The sequence below is a fragment of the Gallus gallus genome, chromosome 1 (genome assembly GCF_016699485.2).
Source record: "Gallus gallus isolate bGalGal1 chromosome 1, bGalGal1.mat.broiler.GRCg7b, whole genome shotgun sequence".
Lineage (NCBI taxonomy): Eukaryota > Metazoa > Chordata > Aves > Galliformes > Phasianidae > Gallus > Gallus gallus.
Window position 1 is genome coordinate 30185674 of NC_052532.1, and position 24545 is coordinate 30210218.

At 39.8% G+C, this 24545-nt stretch overlaps 1 protein-coding gene across 2 annotated transcripts; it reads right to left on the bottom strand.

Annotated features, from left to right (window-relative positions):
- Positions 1-11542: 11542 nt before the first annotated feature.
- On the bottom strand, positions 11543-24462 carry PUS7L (pseudouridylate synthase 7 like). Of its 2 annotated transcripts, none has more exons than XM_004937548.5 (9): positions 24370-24462; positions 23356-24183; positions 22702-22861; positions 21024-21219; positions 19365-19463; positions 18007-18088; positions 16575-16852; positions 15286-15339; positions 11543-14717 (listed from the first exon to the last, which is right to left on the bottom strand). In XM_004937548.5, the coding sequence occupies exons 2-9, from the start codon at positions 24164-24166 to the stop codon at positions 14394-14396; spliced, it is 2004 nt and encodes a 667-aa protein (XP_004937605.2). In that variant the 5' UTR covers positions 24167-24183; positions 24370-24462; the 3' UTR covers positions 11543-14393. The 2 variants fall into 2 exon arrangements, with proteins under 2 accessions (XP_004937605.2, XP_416038.2); XM_416038.8 differs by having other exon boundaries at positions 24275-24462.
- Between the last annotated feature and the right edge of the window lie 83 nt (positions 24463-24545).

Sequence of the window (24545 nt, forward strand, 5' to 3'; positions counted from 1 at the left end):
GCTGAAATCAAAGCCAAAGCCCCACTTCAGCTTACTCACAAAGTAAGACTACCATCAGCTACCTCCTACAGTGCTGGTAGGAAGACAGTGTCAGAAGAGCTTCTGTTGAAGCATGTCCTTGATTTAGGGTTAGCCCAGGCTCAAAGTGTGCTGGGGCTCTGGCAGAGTGCCTTGACAGCCTGGTTTAGCTGATTGGCAGGCACTGGAATCCCACTGCTTTATTTAAGAATAATTGTTCCACAAATAATGGAGTACCATTATCATCCTCATAAAAATCAGGAGGGTTTTGTGATAGTAAAAAGTCTTAATATGCCATTTTTATTCTCTCATTGTAAGTTTACTTGGGAATATAGCTAATATACTAACCTTTAACCTACGCCTACTCCCTTCACATAATAATGGGTTCACATTAAGTAAATGCCAAAGAAAACTGACTTCTTGCATCGTTCTGATCAGATGACGATTTATTTTTTATTTCTAAATTTACTTCCTAAGTTTTCTTTTACATTACTGTGCCTCTCTTTAATCTTCTCTCATGATAAAATAGTCTGTTCCCATCATTGCAGCTAAGCAAATCATCAGGCTAGTGACCTGTCCTTATTCTGCTAGTTCCTATCCCCTTGCTTTTTTCCCACACTAACCATAATAAGATAATAAATTTTGTCAGTAATAAAATAATCCCTGAGTGAAATACATAAGCAGTCTTTGTAGCAGGTGTGCTCTCACCCAGGTGAATCACCACTAAACTGGTACTGCTGCACTGCCACAGCTGCCCAGAGAAGCTGTGGATGTCCCATCCCCATAGGCATTCAAGGCCAGATGGGTGCCCCATCCAGTGGGTGGCAGCCCTGCTCATAACAAGGAGTTGGAACAAGATGGTCTTTATTGTCCCTCCCAACACAAGCCAGCCTATGATTCTGTGATTTGATGAGCTGGAGAATTGTGCTCACTCTTGCTGTCATCTATCACTACGAGGTATATCAAATCTTTAGTAGAAGAATGGCACTGCTTTACAAAAATGCACAGAGGATAAAACCACTTAGAATAACTAGGAAATGGAAAACCCGCGATTGAATGCTGTCAGTTTGAGGAGAACAAAAGTTCCAGGTCATTTGTTTGTCTTCCACCATTGCATTTTTAAAGAAAGGAATGGCCAATCCACGAGTTTTGAAGAAACCCTGTAGGCAACTGTCAGCGGAAGTTAGACAGTCAGCAGATTCCAGCCTGGCACGTGTCACTTTACAGTCCCAAATCAGGTAACAAAATACCAAAGGACATGCATCTTGGATGCAACTCTAGCTTCTGCCTTTCATGGATCTCACTTTGAGATGCTCGTTTCCCCTCAGGCGTTGCGTGATGTTTTCCAAGGGCTTGCTCAGGAGCACAGGCTCTTTGCCAAGAGCCACATGTCTTGGTGTTAGAGATTCCTAAGTGGGCATCACATTGACCATGTTTGGCTGTGAAACCAGGGCTTAACTTTTTGCATTTTCATTAGTTTAATGAAAGAGGTGTTTCTTTCATTAAGATACTTCAAAATGTAAGAACAGTCATGTTGTACAGTCCAGCACTGCTCACTCTCTGTATTACTTTAAATTATTCAAAAATGGCAAATAGTATCAATTTATTCTCAAATTAATTCTAAACTATCCATGACACAAAAAAACTCCTGGCATTAAAAAAACTGATTTGTCAAGCACTAATCAAGCCTAATCCTTTTTCTCTGAACAGCATGTGTTAAGATCTGCAGCTTGTTGTATCATCCACTTTTGAACCAGGGGCTTGCTCAGCAGACCACTGTCTTTTCTTACCTTTCCTCCTTTCTTTTTTTTATTTCTAGTGAGTACTGATATTTTGACTCTTAAATTTGCTCTTCAATATCACCCCCTGGGGTAAACCACAGAAGCTGTGGTCTGGAGTTTTTCCTAATGCTAAATGGATGGAGGTTTCGTGTTGATTTTATATCCCATCTTTCCTTCGGTGTGAAGAAACCGGGTTTACTATTGCTTCCAAAATATCAGAAGGAAACACGGATGCCAAAGAATTAAATGCTGGGGCTTTGAGGGTATTCAGGAGGGCTACCAAAGGTCAAAGTGGTAATGCTTGGGACCCTGCGTCTGATAAGTCCCAGTCTCAGCCTTCTCTGCAGATCGTCCTTTCTGCTGCTCTCAGGAGAACGGGGCAGGTTTCAAAGAAGACTAAATCAGGGCAATCCGATACCCCACTGCCGGCTGTGTTATAACCTGGTGTCAGCCTTGCAGTGCCTCAGCCACCTGAGATGATTCCTTTCTGGGTACTTCAGAAAATCCTTTTGAATGAAAGGTGCGATAGCCCCCAGAAATAAGATACCAGCCTTATCACTGATTCAAATGAAAATCATTGTGCTGTCAGGGTGTGTAGTTACCTGCATCATTACCTAAAGTTTTGGCTTTCCCGTTTCATTTGTATGAATATCTTTGATCTCGGTTAATACCTTAATTTGGAGATCTAGACAGCTGTAGTGTACGTACAAGGGACAGCATTGTTTCATAATGATGGGGGATTTCTCACCTGCTATTTCATCCTAGTTCAGTTAAATTAGGTGTTTGTATTTCATGAAACAGCTTCCACTTGACAAAGCCCCGGTTTGGATCAAAAGAGCAAGGATGGGATATTTTCACCTACAGAATACTGCATTTAGCTCCAATTGCTCCTGTCAGTCATTTCTGTTCCATTACCTCTTGGTATTAAATGCTCATCCAAATAGGTAATGCAGGTGGCCACAAAATCAGTGACAAATGGAAAAACACAAAAATGTCAGAGTTTTCATTTGAATTTGTGCCCAAATAGACAGCAAATGAAAGGCACCCTCTTATGACTACATCCTTCTGCATCTGAGAGAACGACCGTATACATTCAAATTAAGCAGTGAACTGAGGGTCACATCACAGCAGACAGCTCTGACTTCTTGTGAATAATGCAATACTTTTGTTGATGTCGGTGATGAAACCAGGCTCTCAGAATATCCCTGAGGAAGAGTCGGTCCCTTAGTGGTTGTTCAACCAAAATAAATTACTCCTCTGAGGCTACTTATGAAAAGAGGCCATGTTTGTAGAAGAGTTACCGTATCCAGTTGCTCTAGGATCTGTTTTTATTTGTTAAAGCAGTGGAACTATCACACAGTGGTCCTGTGCAGAAGAATGCGCAATTAGTAAAGAGCACTAAATGCAATTATGACTCTCTGTTAGGAAATAACTTTAATAATAGTTAGATCCACTGTTTCCACAGCTCTGCGTCTCACACAGGAGACAGAGCAACCATAAATACCAGGCAGACAGCTACAGAAAATGCTCTTTGGCATTCAGCATTCAGTGCACTGCTGTAGGCTCCATGCAGGAGTTCAAACTCCTCTCTGAAGAGATTTATTGATTTCCCCACGGACATTTCATTATATTATAGTAGCATCCGTTACTCACAAACTATAAATAATTTTTCACAAAAAAACTTCAGAAAGGGAGAGAATCATTTATCCCCAGCTGGGGGAGCAGGAATTGAAGGAAAATATCTCCACTGACTTAAGGTGCCCGAGATGATGCTTACAGTTCAATTTTCACCCTAAAGAAAGAAGGTGTCATTGCTTTCAACTGCAATTCACTTTGCAGATGAGGTTCCATGGTTTCATGAGAGCTTCCGTCAAAAGGGAGGATACATTTGTAGAAAGCCTTGACAAGTACTACGCAGCAATGCTGTGCTGGAGGCAAGGACATCATCTAATTCTACAACGCTCAACTGCTGCAGTTCCACAGCTTACAATTCTGTATTCAACCACCTAAAACAAAAGGCCATTTTTCCTTCCTCTATAGGCTGCTCCACCATAAGTAGAGATCACAAGACAAAGACTCTTTCACTGCACATTTCTTAGTCTTCCTCGGAACTCGATCCATTCTTCACATTTTCCTGTGGGAAAAATAATTAATAAAGGGCTGTATAATAACACAGACACTGAAGATTGACTTAAGGCTGTGCAGGGAATCTGAGCTTCAGTATGTTTCCACTTGCAAACATAATATTCTTTTAATGTGCCTTCTAGTCAGTAATTTCCTAAGCTTTCAAGAAAAGCCACTCAAACCCAAAGCAGTCTTTAATGTGGAATCACAAATTATGTCTACAGATCAGCTCCTTACAGGAAGGATAAGAGCAGGCTTAGTGCTGGGAAAGCCCCACCTGGGCTGCCCACATCACTGACTGTTCTGTGCTGCAGCTCAGCTGAGGACACCAACGCTGCTCAGAAAGCCACCCTCGGGGCATCTGGGAGTGGACGGTCCCACCCTGTGCTTGGCTCACAGCACTTCTAATCCATCCACACTGGGTGAAAGGGGTTGGCTCCATTCTAAAACACCCAGACTTCCCCCAGTAGCCCCCTACAGGGGTCTCTGCAACCAGCTTTGCATTGTGCTTCTGGGCAGAAACAGTACTGAACTACCAGCAACATTTCTGCTTTAAAAAAAGTATTCACTATTTTGTCTTGAATTTCTTTATATTCTTCCCAGGTTTTTGCCCTGGAAACTTGTCCTTTATTGTTTAAATTATATCATATCTAAGGCTTCTAAAGTCACTTTTGCATGTATCCTGACAATCCCAATACTACAATGTACCACAACAATCCAGCAAACTCTACTAAACTGTGCAGTATTAAATGTGGAGATCAGTGGCCCTGCTTGTGGCACAGGGGTTGGAGCTTGATGATCCTTGAGGTCCCTTCCAACCCAAGCCATTCTATGACTCTATGATTCTACGACATAATCTATTGTGGAAGAAAATAGATACAGAATTAGCATCTACAAATGAAGTCACACGGTGTGCTAACTGTGAGCACTGCAAAGCAGCATATTTCTTTTAGAGTTCATTAATAGAGATTTTTAATTCCATTTAACTGTTGTTTAATAGTAAATAAACCATGAAAATGTAAAAACTGCAGCAAACTGCCCACACTCTAGCTCCTATTACCCAGTGCAATGCAAATCATTCTACTCAGTGGAAGAACAATCTGCATGCAGCTGAAATAAGCAGCTCCACATAAATGTGGGGATCCAATGCAGAGATTTTGCCACGAAGGAGCCAACAGAGAACCCTGCAAAAGTCTTTCTGCCTCTGGTCTTCCAGTGAACCAGAAACAGTCAGAGAGGTTTTCAGAAGCATCCATGCTTGTGTTCATCTGTGCCTGCAGTCTCTTCTGGAATCTGATTCATATGAAGTGTGTCAATCTGATGTTCTAGAAATAAGGAATGCATCTCAAACTATGTTATAGTAAGCATACCTCAGTGTACTTTTTAGAGCACGGGACACTAGGAATGCAACACTTAGTATTTTCATAGTTTCTCCTCCATACTCTTCTCTGGAAAGCAGCAATTCTTCTGACCGAACACCTTGCTTCAGTGTACTTCATATCTACATGGGCTTCCTGTGTAACTTTCTGTGGTCAGGCTCCACGATATGTACAACCCAGGGCCCTTTCCACGTGCGTACTTTTGATGAATTTGTCTGGCTCTGATTTTATCTCAGCATTCCTCAACAGCCACAAGATGGTCTTTCATCAAGAACCTCAGCACAATAGCTGTTTTATTCTTTACACACATTAAAAATATGACAGCCTGGAAATCTCCTTTTTAATGCCTAGAAGCAATGTAAAGTCTAAAATCAAATTTCTTGTGATGTTTCTACCTCAGATGACAATTATGTTGATAATAAACTGAGTTGTGGATTGTTGTTACACCTGCATGATTTGTCTGTCTGAAAACAAGAATGTTAGAAGGCACAGCAAATTGCTCATATCTTCTAATGGAGAACATAAAAGGGACCAGTAAATAGCAGTGGTTCAGAAGGCAGCTGAAGCCCTAACAGTAGAAATGCTAATCTGTTCTTTTGATGAATCCTTTCTCAGCATTATAATGCTGGAAGAAAATTGTATTAAAATGTAAAGATTGTATTTCACAAAAGAAAAATCTTTGATATATCTTTAATATCCTTTCCTGCTGTTAGCTTAAGAGGCCACAGCATAAAACACAGTCAACCCACACGGTAAGGGATTTACCTTCCACATCTGCATTGCTTTAATATATGGAGTAGGACGAAGAAGCTTTCAAGGATGAAAACTTTTCCCACTCACATGATTCTCATTTTTCAATTCATTGGAATATTTTATATTCTGAACAGTGTGCCACTTTTTACTTCATTTTAGGCATAGCATATTAGCTGGGTACTCAACTAAGCCCTAAAAGCACTCAAGACAAACCTGTCCTTTGAAGATGACAAGTCACTTCACAATTCCTGAACACAGTCAGCATCCAAAAGATTGTGAGAGAAAAAGCAAGTTTCACCTGTAGGCCAGCTGCTTTGCTAGAACTAACATACCAGCCTTCTGTGATCTTAGTTTTCTTGTTTGTTAAGGTCTTTGCTGTATAAATTCGGGTAGGACAAGCTCTGGGTGCTGCTAGGTCCAACACCCACCACTGAGCCAAGATTGGAGAGAGATCTCAAGGGTTGGATGGCTGAGCTCGGTAAGGAAATGAGGCAGTAGCTTTCTGAACTTCTGCCCTGCAGTTCCGCTTCACACAGCTTTTACCATACCAAAGACATAAGAAATGGATGCCAAGGAAGCTGAATAGCTGTCCACAGGCAGGGTAGGCATGGGTGGATGCTGAAGGACTGTGGCAAGTTCTCTGTCTGGAAGAGTTAGCATTAAAAGGACACATTTTTCACTTACTAGGTAAGTTATTTGTTGCCTCCTACAGGGAAGACACTTCTCAGCATGTAAGAGAGAGGAAAGGTTGAAGCTGTAATGAAGAACTCGGAATTAACCAAAAGAGAGAAAAAGACCATGCATTGTGTAGGGAGAAGAAGAGGGAGAAGGCTGTGATAAATTCCTTTTCCCCTCTTTACTGATTAAAAGTAATAAAAAGCAGCTACGGAAAACAATTTTTGGTTACTTTCAGAAACAAGTGGTATGAAGTACAAACTTAGTGCCCATTTGACACTAGGAATAAAATAATGACACTGAGGCTTCACTTACAGTGAGATAGACCAAAATCATGTTTTTTCTCCATTAGATTTTCTTCTATTTTAAACTGCTCCTTTCATCACCATGGTCTCTGACAGCCCACACCCCTCTGTGTTACATATACCCTGTATTATCTCAACTGGCTCTTGTCAGTCAAGCTGACAAGGATCTGACCCAAAGTGTTTGAAGCCAACCACCACAGTGCCTCTAAGCACGTTTCAGATGTGCGTGGTAACTCAGCCTGCCGTGACACTGCTGCAAAACCCTGATCTCATCTTTTCTGGAGTAGGGACAAATGCCCCCATAAATTGCAAGGCAGTATCTGATCAAGTCCATTAGCATTTACTTTCCACAATACTCAGTGTTTCCAGTGGTTATCCCATCTTTTCAAGTGCTGTTATGTACTGTTGATTCCATTACTCTGCCTTACCCCAGCTTTTAACACAATTGCTGTTTCAGAAGCTGGCTTTATTCTCTCAAGCAAAGACTACAGTGGGTCAGTACAAGCCAGATGCTAATCTGGCATATGTATGTAGAGAAATATTGAATTAAATATGGCTATGCCAATTTACCCAAGCAGACGTAATTCTCTTCTTACCTTACTGGCATTCTCTTTTCATATTCTTCATTTTCCAGTGCCACTCTTTCACAAGAGCTGCTTTCTTCTTAGGCCATCTCTCTACTGGAATTCCTGCCTTTCTCAACATTGCTCTGCAAAGGATCAGTCCTGAATAGTTCCTTCTGACAGTGCAGTCATACCAGCCTCCCAAATCATCTCCTCACCACCATTCTCTTAGATCAGTCAAGGAGAGCATCCACTCCACTTAGGTAACAGAGGACCTGAATTTGTACTGCCCGACCCACAATGAGATGTACTCACTCAGCCTGGCTGTGGCAACGTGAGTAAACAAGAGGTGCAAAACTCTCTGTCATTGAGAGAGATTTTAATTTGGTGAAGTATATTGTTGGTTTTCTTTGTTTTTCTCCTCGGGAAAGGCAGATAGGTGAGAGCTAATTTTCAGTAACATTCTAGAATATATTCTGGGAGAATAAGCAATTAATGGTCTACTTGGGGTATTGCTAAAGTATCTGAGAGTGTGCTTCCGTGAAGATGTTGTGAAACAGAAATCTACTCTTTGCTTTGGACACACTGGGAGGAGATAAGCACTGTCTGTATCAGGAGTCCTGCCAGGGCTCACTGCCCATGCAAGGTAGTAAATTCTGTCCTGTTGTTTTCCAGTATTTTTCAGAGTAACTCAGTTCAGTGACTTGGCAACCATTTAGTGAACAAGCATTATTTGCAAGGTGTAAAAGGAAGTTGCTTTTCAAAGGAAGATATTGGAAATTCTGTGGTCTGTTTGCACCAGGTGCCATTGATGTTTTATGAGGGAGATAATGCTGTGGCTGTCAGGTGCCATGCCGCTGGAGGCCTCTCCCACCCCAGCTGATGGCAGGGCAGCTGGAGGCACTGGGGTAGCCCCAGCCCCAGCACTGGGCACCTCCCAGGAGACAGCTGAGGCTGGTCTGGTCAAAAGGCCTGAAAGTGGGCCTGACTGAGCAGGGCCGGGCAGGGCAGGGCTGTGGGGAGCTGGAGCCTGGCCCCACTGCGGCCTGGCTGGGCATGGGCTGGCTGTGGAGGCTGACATGTTCTTACTCCTAGCACAAGATCCCCTTGCCTCCTTTCTGAAACACCCTTTTCTCAGAAAAACCATCACACTTCTTAGCTGCCCTCATGGGATCGCTGTCAGCCAGGCTAGGTATGCCAAGAAAGGCGCTAGACAAAATGAACAGAAATGCCTGACTTTACAAAGCATCAAACGAACTCTGGCAGACTAAAGTGGAGGCAGGCATCACCTTCCTCATCATTTCTGCCTGTATGATGGAAGTAGTACTTGCATCACCCCAATGGGATGCTGGTGGTGAGTCAGAGGTTGGTTTGTTGGCTGCATCAAAAGCACACAGTCCATGACTCTGCATTGTTGCTCTTAAGTGATGGTTATTTCCTCCTTGGCTAAGACAGTAGTGGTTTGCAATCCCAAAACCTGTTTCAGCATGTTGTATCAAATCTTTAGGTATAAATTTAGGATTAAAAAGCTGCGCTCTTAACTGATACTGTTAACCCCAAACTTACAAACCAAATATTTGAAGACTGAGTGCTTAGCTTGATTTTCTATGAGATGTTGCCTCTTAAGTGTTGGCTTTTAGCAGTAGTTGCGTTATTATCAACACTCTCAAATTTCCTGCTCTGCATATGCACATCCTTGAGGAGTCTGAGTTCCCACCTTATCTCAGTTCTGCTGCTGTGTACTTAGAAAATGAACTAAGTATCTCCTCATTTTCTCACCCCAAACCTATTCTGAAGGAAGATTCACACAGCCAGTCTTTCTGATATCTTACCACTAGGATCTAAAGTACTAAGAGTGGGCATATAGCTGTGCCAGTTGCATGTCGTAGAATGATCTGGTGAATACAGCATATGGATTCCAAGTCTTTTCCATCTGGATCAGAACTTGACCTTTTGTCTCCCAAATTCAAATTTCAAGCAATTGTTTCCTACTTTTTGTTGCAAATGTCAAACTTGGTCATTTCCTTCATGAACACTAACTAGCATTGGCTGCAACAGTGGTTCAGAGATTATGATATAATCGGGATTCACTTTTCCATTTTGCACTAGGCACAGTACAGACCCAAACCAAGATCATTCAAATCCAAAGAGCATTTTAAAATACCATAACACAATTTGCCCTCTTCAGTGCATTTCTCATGCCCTCAATTCAACTTCAGATTACTGGTAACTACAATATGCATTTTATGCAGTTATTTCATGACAGAGTAGATATCTAAGCTGTATAATAATATAAATGTAAACTATATGTTGTTAAAGAAGTGAAAAATGAGGGATCAGCCATAGGCATATACATTACAGGATAGAAGTAGTGGGTCCTTGAGTAATTATGATTTACTTGGGAAGAACCGACTTGGCTTTTAAGTTTTTAATTGCAGGAATGCTCTGAAAGACAGAGATTGTTTGCTTTTTTCAGTCAGTCCTTTCTAAAGCTAATTAAAAACCTCACTATCCTAGGCAGGTAGAAGCACTGGTGTAGAAGCTGGAAACATATTTGAACCACCATAGTACAAGATTCTGATTTCCACCAAGAAAATTCTGCTTGATGCTGCAAACAGGATTTCAGTGATTCTGCCTTCTTTGAAAACATGACATGCTCAAATAATGCCACATGAACAAGCTATTAGGTGCAACAGAAGCAAATGAACATATTTGGAGCGTTGAGGACCCTCCACCTTCACAATGTGTGATTCAGTTTTTTTTTTTTACTTTGTACTTACTGTTGTCTAGACTTCACAATGGAACACACTCATGTGCAGGGTTTGAAGCTGCCCAAATTATCAACCTCTGTTTTTTATCCTTGTTCCTCTATCTGAATGTAAAGTGACCCTGGTGTGCAGCTGGAGCTCACTTTTTGGCTTCATCTAAAAGGAATTAAAAAGGAACCAATGTGCTAGAAGGCACGGCTGGGGACTGAGAGAAAGGAAAGTGTTAATAGTTTCTCAGTTTGATTCCTTGAGCTTTTACAATGGGCAGAAGTTGTTCAAGGGAATAGAAAGGAGTCTGTGATCATCAGCTGGGTGTGACAGATCAGATCATCGGCTGACAGATGTCAACACTAAGGGAGGAGATAATGGGGTTGGATAAATGAGTTGGCCCAATACTCAACGCATCTACCTGGCTTCTGAACTGCCTTTATAGTAAGAATGTAATTTTAATCCGTCTCATTTTGGAAGATCTGAAAATTTGTATATTCTTATTGAGGATAATACTTGTCAAATTCGTAACAAATTAAAAGTAACAGGATTTCACAGCTTAAGAACATTTGCATTCTTTCCCATTCAAAGACTTGATTACTTATCACATCTGATGAAAAAATCAACTGGCTACTGAACTTAAAACCCCTTTTCTTAGAAACAGAATCAGAGACCTGTCTTCATTAGTATTAGCAAAGTGCTTTGAGGCTTATCAGAAAAGAATGGTGGCAATAGAAGTATTTAGTAAGATGAGAGCTCATCAAGACATCAATCTTTTCCTTAAACTCAGATCAGTACACAGTGATTATCTTCTTTTCCAAATGCAGGGACACAGCTGTTTTACTTATGTAGGCTAGCCTTAAAAAGCTGAGTACTGCACTCATACAAAAGTCCTTAATTCAACAGTTCACATACACGATCCTGCAAAAAAGCTGGTGAGATTTAGAGAACGATTTAACAATAAATGCCCACTGAAATAATCAGGATGTTTAGCATATAAACACTCTAATAGCTAACCTGACTTTTCCCTACTAGAACTTTTAACTTAAAGGAATTTAACCCATCGACACACATAATTAGCTCTTTCACATGAAGTTGCTGAAAGAATGATTTGCTTAAGAAGATTAGCTCTTTTAGTGTTCAATAGTAGTACTGACAAATGAGCCTAAAATGATTATAGAGGAACTCTTTTAGCACCATCTTCTGATCTTTTATTTTTAAATAGAATGCCTTCAGTCAAAAATGTTTTAATCTGACCTTTCACATCTTTCCAAACCAAGGATCAACTTTTAATGCTGTGTATTCAAATCTTGTTTGTGATGAGATGGTTTTCAAGGCTGTTGTGAGCTACGTGAAAGAAGACCACAGTAGTTTATACGGAATTTCAACGCCAGTTTTTTTCTTCTGGTTGTTGTGACTGCATGCAACATCTTGTCTGCACTTTACTACGTTGGTGTTGACAACTCTTTTTGAGCAGCGCTGTAGCAAAGTGACCTGGGTTAAAAATAATTTTACAGAAGAATGGTATTTTTAAGTGCAGGTGGAAGACAGAAGAGGTGATACTGAAAAGCAAAGACGGGAACAAAGCTGTCTTGGCTGGTTTGTGGCAGGGAAATGGATTTTTCAGTCAGTTTGGCTGCAGAGCATAAAACTGAGGTATAAAGTAAGCACTGTAATAGAGCAAGCATTCTAAGTTGCCTCCAGTGGCTCTGCAGCTATTGTTTGCATGACAATCTATTTTCCCATACTAAAGCTAAGGGTCAAATTTTGAATGACTTATGCAGACTTACAGAATAATCCTCTTATTTTAAGCAGCAAAATATCCAGATCCGTCATTGCTACACAATTTTATGCAAGCTTTGAAATCATGGGAGTTGTATTTCTATAAAAGTTGCATAAATAAATGGTTTATCAACCTTCGGAGCTTTATCTTGCTTCACTGTTCCAACAACTGAGAGACTGGTGCCATAAACAAAATTCAATTCATGATATTAATTCTCTCAGTAAAAATGAGTGGAGTTTTCCGTTTTACTTTTAAGTCATACTGCCATCTGCAGCTTGAAGAGACACACCACTCTGCTTAGAACAGCAGGGTAATTGAGGCTGGAAGTGATCTCTGGTCTCTAGGCCAGGCAGGGCTGCATCTGAAATCAAACCACTTTGCTCAGAGCTTTGTTAGTTGGGCTGTGGAAATCTTGGTTGAAGACTGCACAGACTGTTCCACTGCTTCACTGGCCTTGTACAGAAAAAAAGTATTTCCTTATAACCAGGCTGAACCTCTCATTTCAGTTTATGTTCTTTGTCTCCTCCTACCATACACCACTGGGAAGCTTGGGTCCGTCTACTTGCTAACCTCCCCACAGGTAGTGGGAGCTGCTGTTGGTTCCCCAACCTCACCCCAAACCTGTCTTCCCTCCGGGCTGAGGAAGCCCAGCTCCTTCAGCTTCTCCTCCAAGGACAAGCGCTCAGCTCCAAACTAGCTTGGGAGTTCTTCATTAAACTAATTTTTCTTCTGCTGGGGATAAAAGTTGAGCATAGGAATTAAATGTGATCTAACATGCAGAAAAAAATAGATCTTTCCTTTGATCTATTGGCTTTGTCCTTGTTAACAGAGTTCAGGAGATCGCTGGAGGTCTTTGCTGCCAGGGCACGTGGCTGACCCACGCTCAGCTGCCTACTGCTATTCCCACACAGCTGCTGCACTTCAGCCTGAGCTGCTGCAGGGGTGCTTTCTTCCCAAGGGTAACGCTTTGCATTTCTCCTCTTTAACTCTTGTAAGGTTCCCATTGGTCCATTCCTCCAGCACGTCTATGTCCCCCTGAAAGACAGACAGATTCCCCCAGTATTTCCCTTTGTTCCTTTATGTTGGTGTGATCTGCAAACTTGTTGAGGGTGAACTCCATGCCCCCTTCCAGGTCACTGACAAAGTCACTAAATAGCACAGAGCCCAGGAGAGACCCCTAGGGTATTCACTCCAATTAGGATATGACCCATTAACCACTACTCTTCTAAACTCCTCCAACCACTTTCTTTATTTTATCCCATTTATAAACCCACCTAGAAAACACCTCTTAATTTTGCTACAAGAATAGCCTTGCAAACGTCAAGGTAACTTACATTCTTTGTTCTCCCTTTGTTCACAAATGCACTCATTTTATCACAGTTAACTTTTTAAATATAAAATATAAAATATATATATATATTTTTTTTTTTCCCAGAGGTGGTTTCATTAAAAAGTCTTTGTCAGCATAAGATTTTACAGTAATAGGAATAGAATCTGCACCCTGTAAACAATAAATCAGTGTTTGGTTTTTCCTATGAACTCTTTTGCAATTATATTCATTACACACCTGATCTTACTGAGCTTACTTGAATTAGCACTATCTAGAAAGTTATGTACAACTTAGTCCTGGAATCATCAGCATTAATTTCAATTGTAGTGTTCATCAAATGACTGACAACGTGCCAGGTAATCTGTTACTCTTGGTTCAGGACTTCTACTTTTAACACTTGGTACGAGAATGCAGTGAAAACAAAACAAACAGTGAATCTCAGTACAGCAGCTTTTTGGTTAGATACCTGTAGGCTACAACTTGTGACATAATTGCTACCCAGTGTCCCTGAACATTTAGTATAAACCAGCTTTTAAAAAATAACTGTGAAATAAAAGATACGTCTGTTCCCTGCAAACATGTTTCCAGGACATAACTGCAAGCCGGATGTCTGTGCAAGTGTGAAATTCATGCTTGCAGCCCACAGCTTCTTTAAGTTCTGTTAAACCTGTCTGACATGACACATAGCTTTGCATTTTTTACTCCAGATTTGCACTTAGGGTTTGGAATGTTTCTGGAACCGGGATTGTGGTGGTTTTCTTCCTCAGCCAGTATGATTCTCAATCTATTACTTTTTCCTGTTCCTAGTTTGAAATTGTCATTTCCCCTCTTTTTTTTCTCTTTTTTTTTTTTTTTTCCTCTTTTGCATTTTACAAAAAATATCACCATTGGTATAACATTCATGCAGTCTTTCATTAACTGAAACCTTAGAAGTCACATTTCATTATTTCTCTGAGACAGACTGTTGCATAGCATGAAGGATCAAGGTCAAATGATATATGAAGAGATACTTTTGACTCATTCAGATGGTTGTCTTCAATTTTGCTTCCTTCTTCATTGCCTTCCAAAAAATAGGAAAGGTTCTGAACGTTTTTCAAGATATGCCTGTAGCATCCAGGTATATTCAGTTGCAATGGAGGCACTCGGAACTTGCACATCTGCAGCTCATCCTTAGAAAGTCTTTCACGGTACCACTGCCCAACCTTATTACTTGGATACTTGATACTGTGGCCCACCATTGGAAGAACAACCTTCAACAAACAAACAAATAAATAAAGCTCAATGATTTCCCTTTAAAGAAATATGCTTTCAATTTTAAATGTGTTTGGAGCCTGAAATAGTTAAAAGGCAGCTACTTTTCCTAAAAAGCAGAACAAAATAATAAATATGTCATGATTTCTCCAATGAACTAGAAGTACAGTAACATGAATTACTTAGTTTGCTGGGAAAGGTACAGCAATGAAGACATTAAGTTGCATATGTATGACTTCATGATGCTCTGACCCTTCAAAGAATTATGTCAGTGACCCTTGAGCATTTTTCCCAGAAATAGACTAAAAAAAACTTCGAAGTATTTACATTCAACTTCAAGAAAAGTACTACCATACTGCAAATGACATTGTACTAACTTCAACTACAAAGTAAATATTCTTCCCTTCTGTTTGTTTTCAGAGCGCAGGTTACTTCACACGTATTTTCTTCAGTCTGCATTCTGGTAGGAAATGAGACTGCACCAGTTAACTTTATCATATCATTTTTAAAATAAAACATTTTAATCAAATAGGAATCAACAATACAGAATTTTTCATACAGACTTACTTGATGCATAGAGTACTTGCTAGCTGACTCTTCCAGAGCAGTGACAACGTGAACCTGACAATACATTTAAAGAGATGTTAAGAAAAACAAGCTTTCTTGAAATAAAACATACAGTTTAGTATAGGAAACGCGTGCTGAACTCCTAAAATTTTAAAGGATTCTGATGCTATTTGACTACTTCAAGGGCAAATAATCTCTTTCAATCTAGAAATATTAGAGATGCTTAATATAAAGTGAGCTACAATTTTGTGTTAACATCATCAAAAGAAAAAAAAATGAATTGGAATGTATTACATTAAATAGGAATATATATTAAACTCAGTAACTTAGAGCTACATTTGGCAGCTCTGTTTTTCCTATGATTTGATCTATTTGGCTTATTAACATCTTTTCCCAAAAACATTACTGAAGAAAAATCACAATGGGAACAGTTACTCTTTTCGAGGACTGGAAATTGTTCAGTAACCTTTGAAGTACTCTTGCTTCAGATCTGTAAGAATTTCCACTCAAGAAAGGAGATACATTACACCTAAGCACAATTCCATTTATTTTCCAGTAAAACACTGCAAAATTCTATGCTTTACCTGATGATTAGGAGAAAGTTAAATGCTTCCATAGAAAGAATGGTAAGGTCTAACCTTGAGAGCAAGACTCAGGTCTACACTGACTGATAATAGTAGCAACAGGATGAGGGGAAATGGTTTTAAATTGGAAAAGGGCAGATTTAGACTAAATACGAGAAAGACATTCTTTACTGTGAGGGTGGTGAGAGACTGGAACAGGTTGCCCAGAGTGGTTGTGAATACTGCTTCCCTGGAAGCACTCAAGACCAGGCTGGATGGGGACTGTGAGAAACCTGGTCTAGCGGGAGGCGTCCAAGCCTATAGCAGCGGGTTGGAACTACATGATCTTAAAGGGCCCTTACAACCCAAACCATTCTATGATTCTAGGAATATAGGGTCACCCTGAAGGTTTTCCCCAGTAAGGTCCTAAGAAGAGCATCAGACACCGTGCAGGCTAAGCTCTTACATCAACTGTGCCATTCTGTTTCTCCTCCTCCACTGAATAAAATAAATCATCAAAATAGATAAAAGCTATTAAAATACATCTAGAATATATATCTAGTTGTAGTAATTCAAAATTGAAATGCTCACTTTTTTTCATCTTTGTCGCTAAGTATTTCAGCGGACAAATCAAAATGAAAGCACTTGTATACATTAATGTGTCAGACAATAATCAAGTACATTAAGTAAATTTTTCTTTACAAGAACTATTTTGTAAAAACTCACTTTGTCATTCAGGGAAAGGCTTTCGTCATTTTCTTCTGAGAAGACCAGATCACCTTCAACAACTTTGGAACCATAAGTCTTCAGCCTATATGATGTCGCTTCATTCCATATTTGACTGCAGTAAGCATGGACATAGAATATGCGCACTGAATGAGGAATACTGAGCCATCCTTTAATACAGCCTTCTTGATTTACACCATAGCGATGTAAAGCACGTAACAGCATCTTCTCTCTCACTTTAAATTCTGGCAGCATCGTGAGTGTCCCCTTTGCATCTTCTGAGATAAAAAAGAAATGACTATATAAGTTATCATTGATTTTTCTAATACTCCCTGTCAGGAAAAGAAAAACACACTTAAACAGATTAAATAGGTCAGAAAAAAAATGGTGACAGACCAACCTCTTTATGCTGTTTTTCAGGTCTGAACCTCAACCACGATGAAATTACATTTAATCATATTTGTACTATATTATGTAAATGTTTAAATTTTTATGTTTTACGTATTTTTCCTACTTAATTTTTCTTCTGAAGAGTGATTATCTGAAGGAGCCATTGCATAGTCTTTTGCTTTTAGGAGAAGGCACGCTGCTGTTTTCAAAGTCTGCACCAACGTCTTTCAGTGCACCGTATAGCAATGTACCTTATCTGTGCAATGAAAAGTATCTGTGCCTCTTGAAGCTATACACTGTAGCTGTTCTATCAATGTACAACGATATGCAGGCTAACTTGAGGAAGATTTCAAAAGATCAAGCATCTGAAGAGAAGAGCAACTCAACATTTCTAGTTTTGGAGGGAAAGTTAAGTTGAATGATAACAACAGTTAATATAACAAAGCATTTTACTTAGCACCCTGTGTCTTTGGTATATTTTGTTGAATTCAGATCAAAAAACAAAGACTGTGGATCATGGCAAAGCATGGAAGAAGATATGTAATTAAAAAGACATAAAAGCCAGGCCCAAAGATGCCAAAAACAACTTATAAGGTGAATATAGAAAATTCTGAAAATTAGATGCCCAACCATGTTAAGTGCTGAGTGCGTGTTAGGTGCCTCATTCTCCATACTGCCCTTTAAATTAGAGAGGAAAAATTATATTTCAAAAGTCAACAGATTGAAGCAGGCCAAAATTGCTTAAAAAAAAAAAAAAAGAAAAGAAAAAGACCAGTCTTTTCCAGCATTACATTGCTATAGAGCATTGGTTTCTGCACTGTCTTGCACTTGAAATATAGTACTATTCCACTATTTTGCACATTGAAGGCCTGGTTTTGATCTTCTTTTCAAAAATTAGACATGAAATTCTAATGAGTTCCTTGGAATGAACTATAAGTGGTATACAGGCAGCAAAATAAGAAGTGTCACTCTGTGCAGCAACACTTTATTCCCTCACAGTACCTACAATGGATAGATTTATAGACAATTTAAGTGGCCTTACCAGTTTGAAGGAAGTATCTTTTGGCATTATTTACAGGGTCATCGGTATCTTCAGGCGTGAAGAATAATTTCACAGCTTTCACCTTCAAAAAACATAATTTACATTTATTGCATTTAAAAATAACTATTTCTCAATGAAATGGACAGCAATGCATGCAAATCTGTGCCATCCTTCTATACTGAGCTGGAAGATTCCTCTCTCTTCTTTCCCTCCAGCATGTTTCATGTAACACAGACACAGCACTTCCCATAGCCTCACACAGAGAGGCAACAACTGTTTGCTTTTATACCGACCTGACACTGTAACTGGGAAAACATTAAGCTAACCCCTGCTACTTGCAACACCACAAGAGAATCAATTTGCTGCTACAAATATCAAACTGTGACTATCTCTGTTTATCTGTTTCATTAACATTTTATTCTGGTCTTCCTCTGTACTGGACTGTGCAAGCATATATTGGTACATTTTTAATACAAATAGTAGTTTCTGCATGTTTTAAATTCAAAAGTAACTGAGTTAAGACTGGATACTTATATCATTACTCTGCAGGGATTGATATGTGGTGTGAACTGCTAATATTAACATGCAAAATGTCAGATTCCCCCTATATTTGCAGGATAAGTTTTCTGGACTTCTCAGAATCAAAACAAGATTAGCAGAAGAGGATGCTCAAGTATTCATTTCACTTCTAAGGGTCCGATTTTGTTTTAAACCTGGGCCAAACACTATGTTACATTCATTGAAAAGTATTTGATTCTCATCTTACAAATTATTACTAAAGAAGTAAGGTATCCTTAGCTAACATGGGAACATTCACTCAGAACTAAGATTCTGGGCAACTAGCCAAGGAATTATGAAAAGGAGAAATCTCTGCTATACAACAAATAAATTAGCACGGTATTGAAAAAGCAAATCCTTTCGTATGGTCCTACGTAGTATCTTGCCACATTTGTAAGAGTATAGACCTCCAGTAGGATGAAGAGTTTATAGGTTAGGAGGCAGCAAGGACCCTAGATAAGCATTGTATAAATATAGCTTCATTTTAGCGTTCAATCTTTGTAAGAATGCAACCACTTCCTTGAGAAGAGGTATGATGACAATCACATCACAGACAGAAGAATCAATTCCTGAACTGCTTACAGCTACACCTGCTGATTAAAACAGATTTTTCTAATTCACAATGAAGGTCTTCATGCTTGTGTTGTCAAAACTGATTTGGCAATTACTTCCAGCACACATCTGGGTTCATCTCACAAATGAAATTGCTCACTGGGAAGGTCAGCACTGAACACCAGATATGGCAACTACAACATGAAATGAACTTGACAGTAAGTACTTAAATCACACAATGAAAATACCATTTTTTCATTCAGTAGAGCCAATCCTATTTGATCTGTCTGAACATTCTGTCCTTGTCCGAAACGCTGAGGTCCATAATAGTTCACAAAACCTTTTGCCTAGAATTAGGAAGAATGAATATGTTAAAAACATCAAAATATTGGGTACTATTGAGATTGAGCATGCAACAAACAAACTTCTGTATTTATATCCAAAATACATACACTGTTGTTTTTTTTTAATTAGAAATAATAGATAACAAAATCCTAACTCCTGTTTCATTACCATGTTTCAGCTGTTAGAAGCATCTAAAAAGACAATCAAGATTTACTCTTCTCTTCCTTTTTTAAAAAACAGGTAAGTGAAATGAGACAATTTCAAGTCAAAGTAATTGAGCTTTTCCTATGTGCCGAATTATAAAATCTCTACTGAAGCAAATGAAGCACAGCAGATGTAACGAACAGTAACAGCTGTTGGATATTTTTTTTCCTTAAAGTACTCATCTTCTTTCTCACGATATGGTTTGCATGATTATTAACATAGTAAAGAGCAAGAGTAAGCATTTCTGCTAACCAGGATTTAAAATCTCCTGATGAGTGGTAGGTCACACGAGGGCAGTAACATCACAGCCACATGACCTCCACCCTTCTCTAAAAAAAAAAAGGATAATTAATAAATATTCATGGAGCAGAAAGTCAATTCAAATTACATAACCTTGTTTTGGATTCCCCTAGGACCAACATGCAATTTTGTTTCCACGGAGGATGAAAAATCCTTATTTTGGATCAATATAGATGCCATTTCTGTCATTCATCATCTGACCAATAGGTTAACTCTAAGAAAGCAGGACACACAACCAAAGGAATTTGTGTTCATTTTCCCAAACAGCAAAACAAAAAAAAAAAGTGAGATGTAGAAGACAGAAAAGCATTAAAGAACCACTTGGTTATGTGGTTTTTTTTTTTCAGTAGTAAAATCAACTTCCAAAATTTTCTACAGTACCTATCATTTCTTTTGTTTTTGCACACTGGATAGTTCTCATTGAAGTCTTTATTTCAGGATTAATCGTCTTAATCTGCATAGTAGTTATTGCTTAGAAAGAAATGTTAAGAAAGTTACTACCATAAAAAACACCTAAACTTTTTGTTCTTTTCATGACTTTCTTCTATATTTCTCAGAGATTTATGAATATCTGATAATGAGGTTTTCTTCAGGGTGGGTCTAAAATCCACTGAATTTCAGAGAACCTTCTTTGTCTTCTAAAGACATTTCACATATATTTTTGTCATGGAAGTATACATATTTTTTTTCCCCCCAAGCCAACCATGTATTTTGTTCACATGACCAAAAAAGGCAAGCAGTTGACATGTATATTTTTTTTACTGTAAATCAAAGCACTTCGGTTGGCCTTAGATCTGTGCCATGATAGCCCATATATCAATACTCATTTATTACTACCAAACACCCCATCTGTCTTTCTGCACCATGTCAAGGACTGAGATCCGTAACACAGAATGAATGTATGTGTGGTCACCTTTCAGGAGGCAGCTTTGCTCCCAGTTCCTTGAGTAATGCAAGAAAGCCATACAACAGCAAAAAAAGTGTCACAAAGAGGGAAATATTGCTATTATTCTGCCATTACAACCCTGCTCTTTATTGGCAGCCAAGTGACTTTTTACCTCAATATTTTCCATTGCTTCAGATATTCTTTCTTTCAGATCTACAGGAGAATCATGACTGTGGTGTTTGAGATCTCTCACAACTATATCAAAGTGATTGCCTCTCAGCTGACCAAGTCTAAGATGCTGTTGTGCTGAATGTATGTTGTGTATTCTCATACCCTTTTTTTCCAGTTTGCTTTCAATTTCTTTCAACCTGCACAAATAATTGGGAGAAAATATGAGCCGCCTGCAATTAAAGCTATACAACTTGTAATTAAATGTCTTCTTTACCTTTGCACCAGAATTAAAAAGATTTAATAGAATTCAGAAGAGATTTAAAACAGAGAAAGTCAACTCAAACATAGAGATAGCCTAAAAATTTAGCTGTATTCCCTACATATCTTCAGACTATTTGCTTCAGTTGCATTTATGTTTTGTAGCTTGACAGCTATGGGAACTAAGCAATTCATAGAACATTCTCAAGGCACCCAAACTGAATTTTATATTTTTTATTGAAAAAAAGAAGTTAGAAGCCCTAGAAATTTGCTTCTCATGAAAAGAGAACAGGAGGTGAGAGAATAAAAAGAGAATAAGAGAGGAGAAAAAGAGAGAAAAAGTAATGTCTGCCACTCTAGCAGTCTCCAAAACACAATTTGCTCTTTCTTGTTAAGTCTTAAAGAAACAAACTCAGAACACCGATTCTCCGAGTATGCTTGCACATGCTTGTAATTGGAAATGCAGCTGACAGCTCAAGTATTTGCCCTTTAAAGCATGCACTCAATCTCTTTGTACTATGTATAAGAAAGTAATTCAGTTCAAGGGAAACTTTCAGCTTACATTTTAAACACGTTAACAGTTCAGTAAATAATTTTTCTTGATAAACCAGCAGCTTGGAAGCAACCATTTTGCTAATTCCCTTTAAAAAATTGCCCAGTTTTCAATGGAATTTTACTATTGATATTTGTTTGAGTTAGTATTGAACCCTGAAAACATAAATTCTACTTTCTTTTATTTAAAAGTTGAAGCTGAGGAAGAAATAGGTTGTGGTTTTTACACCAGCAACTTTTTTTTTACTGCAGCTGCAGAACTTTAATACTTATTTTTTTTTACCCACTGAGTTGGCAAAAAATGAGAACATCTTGTGTTATCAGCAAGTTATTCAGAATGCATTTTCTATCCTCATGCATGTTGGCATCTTCTTTACTTAGTTTCATGTTTCTATGATGGGCAATATAATAGAAGTCGACATTCAACACTCAAAAAGAGCATCTGTCCAAAGTATAACTGCAGTGATTTACTTTAGAGGTTTCTTTGCTTGTTTGTTTCTAATCTCTGTAAGGCTGTTGTTGTTTGTGGACCACAAGATAAAACTGTTGGGTTTTGTACAGGTTTCCTCTCTCTTCCAGTTAGTGGATGGAACTTAAATTATGAAGTGGATCACATGATCATGAATTGGAAGGATACCGTCCTATAATACCATGTATTTATGTATGACAAGAATATTTTTCTTTAAATTTCCACAGGGGGGACTTCAATGCTACACTGTATATACCCTAAACCCACAAAATATTAAAGCCATTGCCACTGTGGTCTACTACAGGAGGGAAAGACAAAGCATTAGGAACCTTGCAGCAACTTGCACCCTGTTGATACTTAATAGCAAATTAGAATAGCCCTACCCCCAGATTGTCAATACCTCTCAGGTGTGACCTTCTTCACAACCATCAGTTGGTATGTAATAGCCTTCTTATCTTTGATGCCGCTGTAACTGAAGTCTGAGGGAAGAACTCCAAGTTCAGCAGCCAAGAAGCTGATTGCTTCCAGTGTTTCTAGATTTTCTTTCTGAAGGGTGAAAGCTGAAACAATCATCCCAGAATTATTAGAAATTTGCACTTGTAAATCATACAGGTGCTCTGCCATGGCAGATTGCAGGTTCTTCCTTTCAAACCATAACAGCATGGCAACTGCAGGGAGTGTTCCCACAGTTTCCTCTCCCAGTCCACAAAACTAAAGGAAATGGGACATTTTCAGTATTGAAAGAATAAAGAGACAGTAAACAAAAGTGAGAACAATCAAAACCCCTGTTGGCTTTCAGAGTAGTACCTGATCAAATGCAATGCAATTCCAGTAACCTGACTTAGTGCTAGCAACATTCTGTGGATCAGAAACCAACGCCTTTAAGAAATGAGATCATAAACCAAACCTGAGCTCACTAAGCTGCCCAACATCTGAACATGCTTCTTAAACCCATATACTGGGCCATAGTGACCATTCTAAAACGATTCTGATGGTCAGTATTACTGCGGAACACCACAGTACCCCACACTTCCACTAAAAATGTAATGTTTACCTGTATAAAGATCTTGTTTTATCTGGAAACCATCAGCAGACCTCTTTCTGGAGCAACTTCTCCCTCTAAACCTTACTATTATTGACATATTTGGCTCACAACCAACGTCTGCCACAGTAAAAGACTTTGTTTCTAAAATTTTACCAAATTTTTTATTGATGAAGTGGTGAACTATTTTTCTGTGCTCCTTATTTCCATCGGGCTCAAAAGAAAAGGTGGAATTTTCTAGCTTGGCGTCCAAAAACTTAAAGAAATCGCTTGTTTCCTTTTCAGTCACTAGCTGACAGAGTTCTCTGTAGTCAGCGTTTCCTTTCACAACCATTTCGTTGTCTTTTGTCACAGTGACCAAAAAGGGGAATCTCTGCCTGATGGCGCCGTGCAAATCGGCCCGATCTCTCTTGTCCACCACGGCTCCCAGAGAGAACTCCCCGGCGCCGGCATCGCAACCCGTTTCCGAGTCCCACGCCTCCTTTAGATCACAAGCAAATTTAGTAAGCCTCTCACTCGCGGGCTTGCCCAAAAGGGAATCCAGCAGAGCGGCTGCCTCCGGGCCGGATTTCAGGCCCGCTGCACACCGGCTCTGCTCAGGGTATGTCACAGGGTCACAGCGGGCAGGTCCCACCGTGCTCCCAGCCCCGGCGCTGGCTGTGGCAGAGGCAGCGGGCGGTCCCCCCGCCGGCGGGCTGACGTCCCGAGGCGCCGCGGGGCGCTGCGGCAGCTCCAGTTCCCTCACCACGAAGTCAGCGGGCGCCTTCTTGATTGTCCCGCGGAAGCCGGTGTGATCGGTCACGTAACTGAGGGAGCGCAGCATGGCTGCCCTGCCCGCCGCTGCGAAAGGAGAAAAAAAAATAATAACAACACTAATAAAGATTTTTAAAAAAGAGGGAAAACAGAAAATGGAGGGAAACCATCCCCGTACCGCCGACTGCAGGCAGAGCCGCACCGGCTCACAGAGCGGCCGCTAGGGGGCGCAGCTTGCACCGACCCCCTCCCCTTCCTCCCGGACACCACTACCTTGTTCAGAAGAGGGGAAACAGCCTCAGGGAACTGCCCGCCCCCCCAACCCCGGCTGTGGCGCGCGGCGGGAGGGCGGGCCCTCCTTGCGGCAGGAAGCGGGAGGGGGCGCTGCCTCCGAGGTGTGCCGGCAGTGCGGGCGGAGGTTGCGTCACGGCCTCAGAGCGGGGAGGTGC

What these genes read in the sequence shown, in the direction of transcription:
- PUS7L (XM_004937548.5), bottom strand. Translation starts at nt 24,166, where the DNA reads ATGCTGCGCTCCCTCAGTTACGTGACCGATCACACCGGCTTCCGCGGG. An exon ending in AAGATACTTCCTTCAAACTG is followed by an intron (nt 16,853 to 18,006) that starts GTAAGGCCACTT and finishes TTTTTATCTCAG; the next exon opens with AAGATGCAAAGGGGACACTC. An exon ending in GCCTTTCCCTGAATGACAAA is followed by an intron (nt 15,340 to 16,574) that starts GTGAGTTTTTAC and finishes ATGTATTGTCAG; the next exon opens with GTTCACGTTGTCACTGCTCT.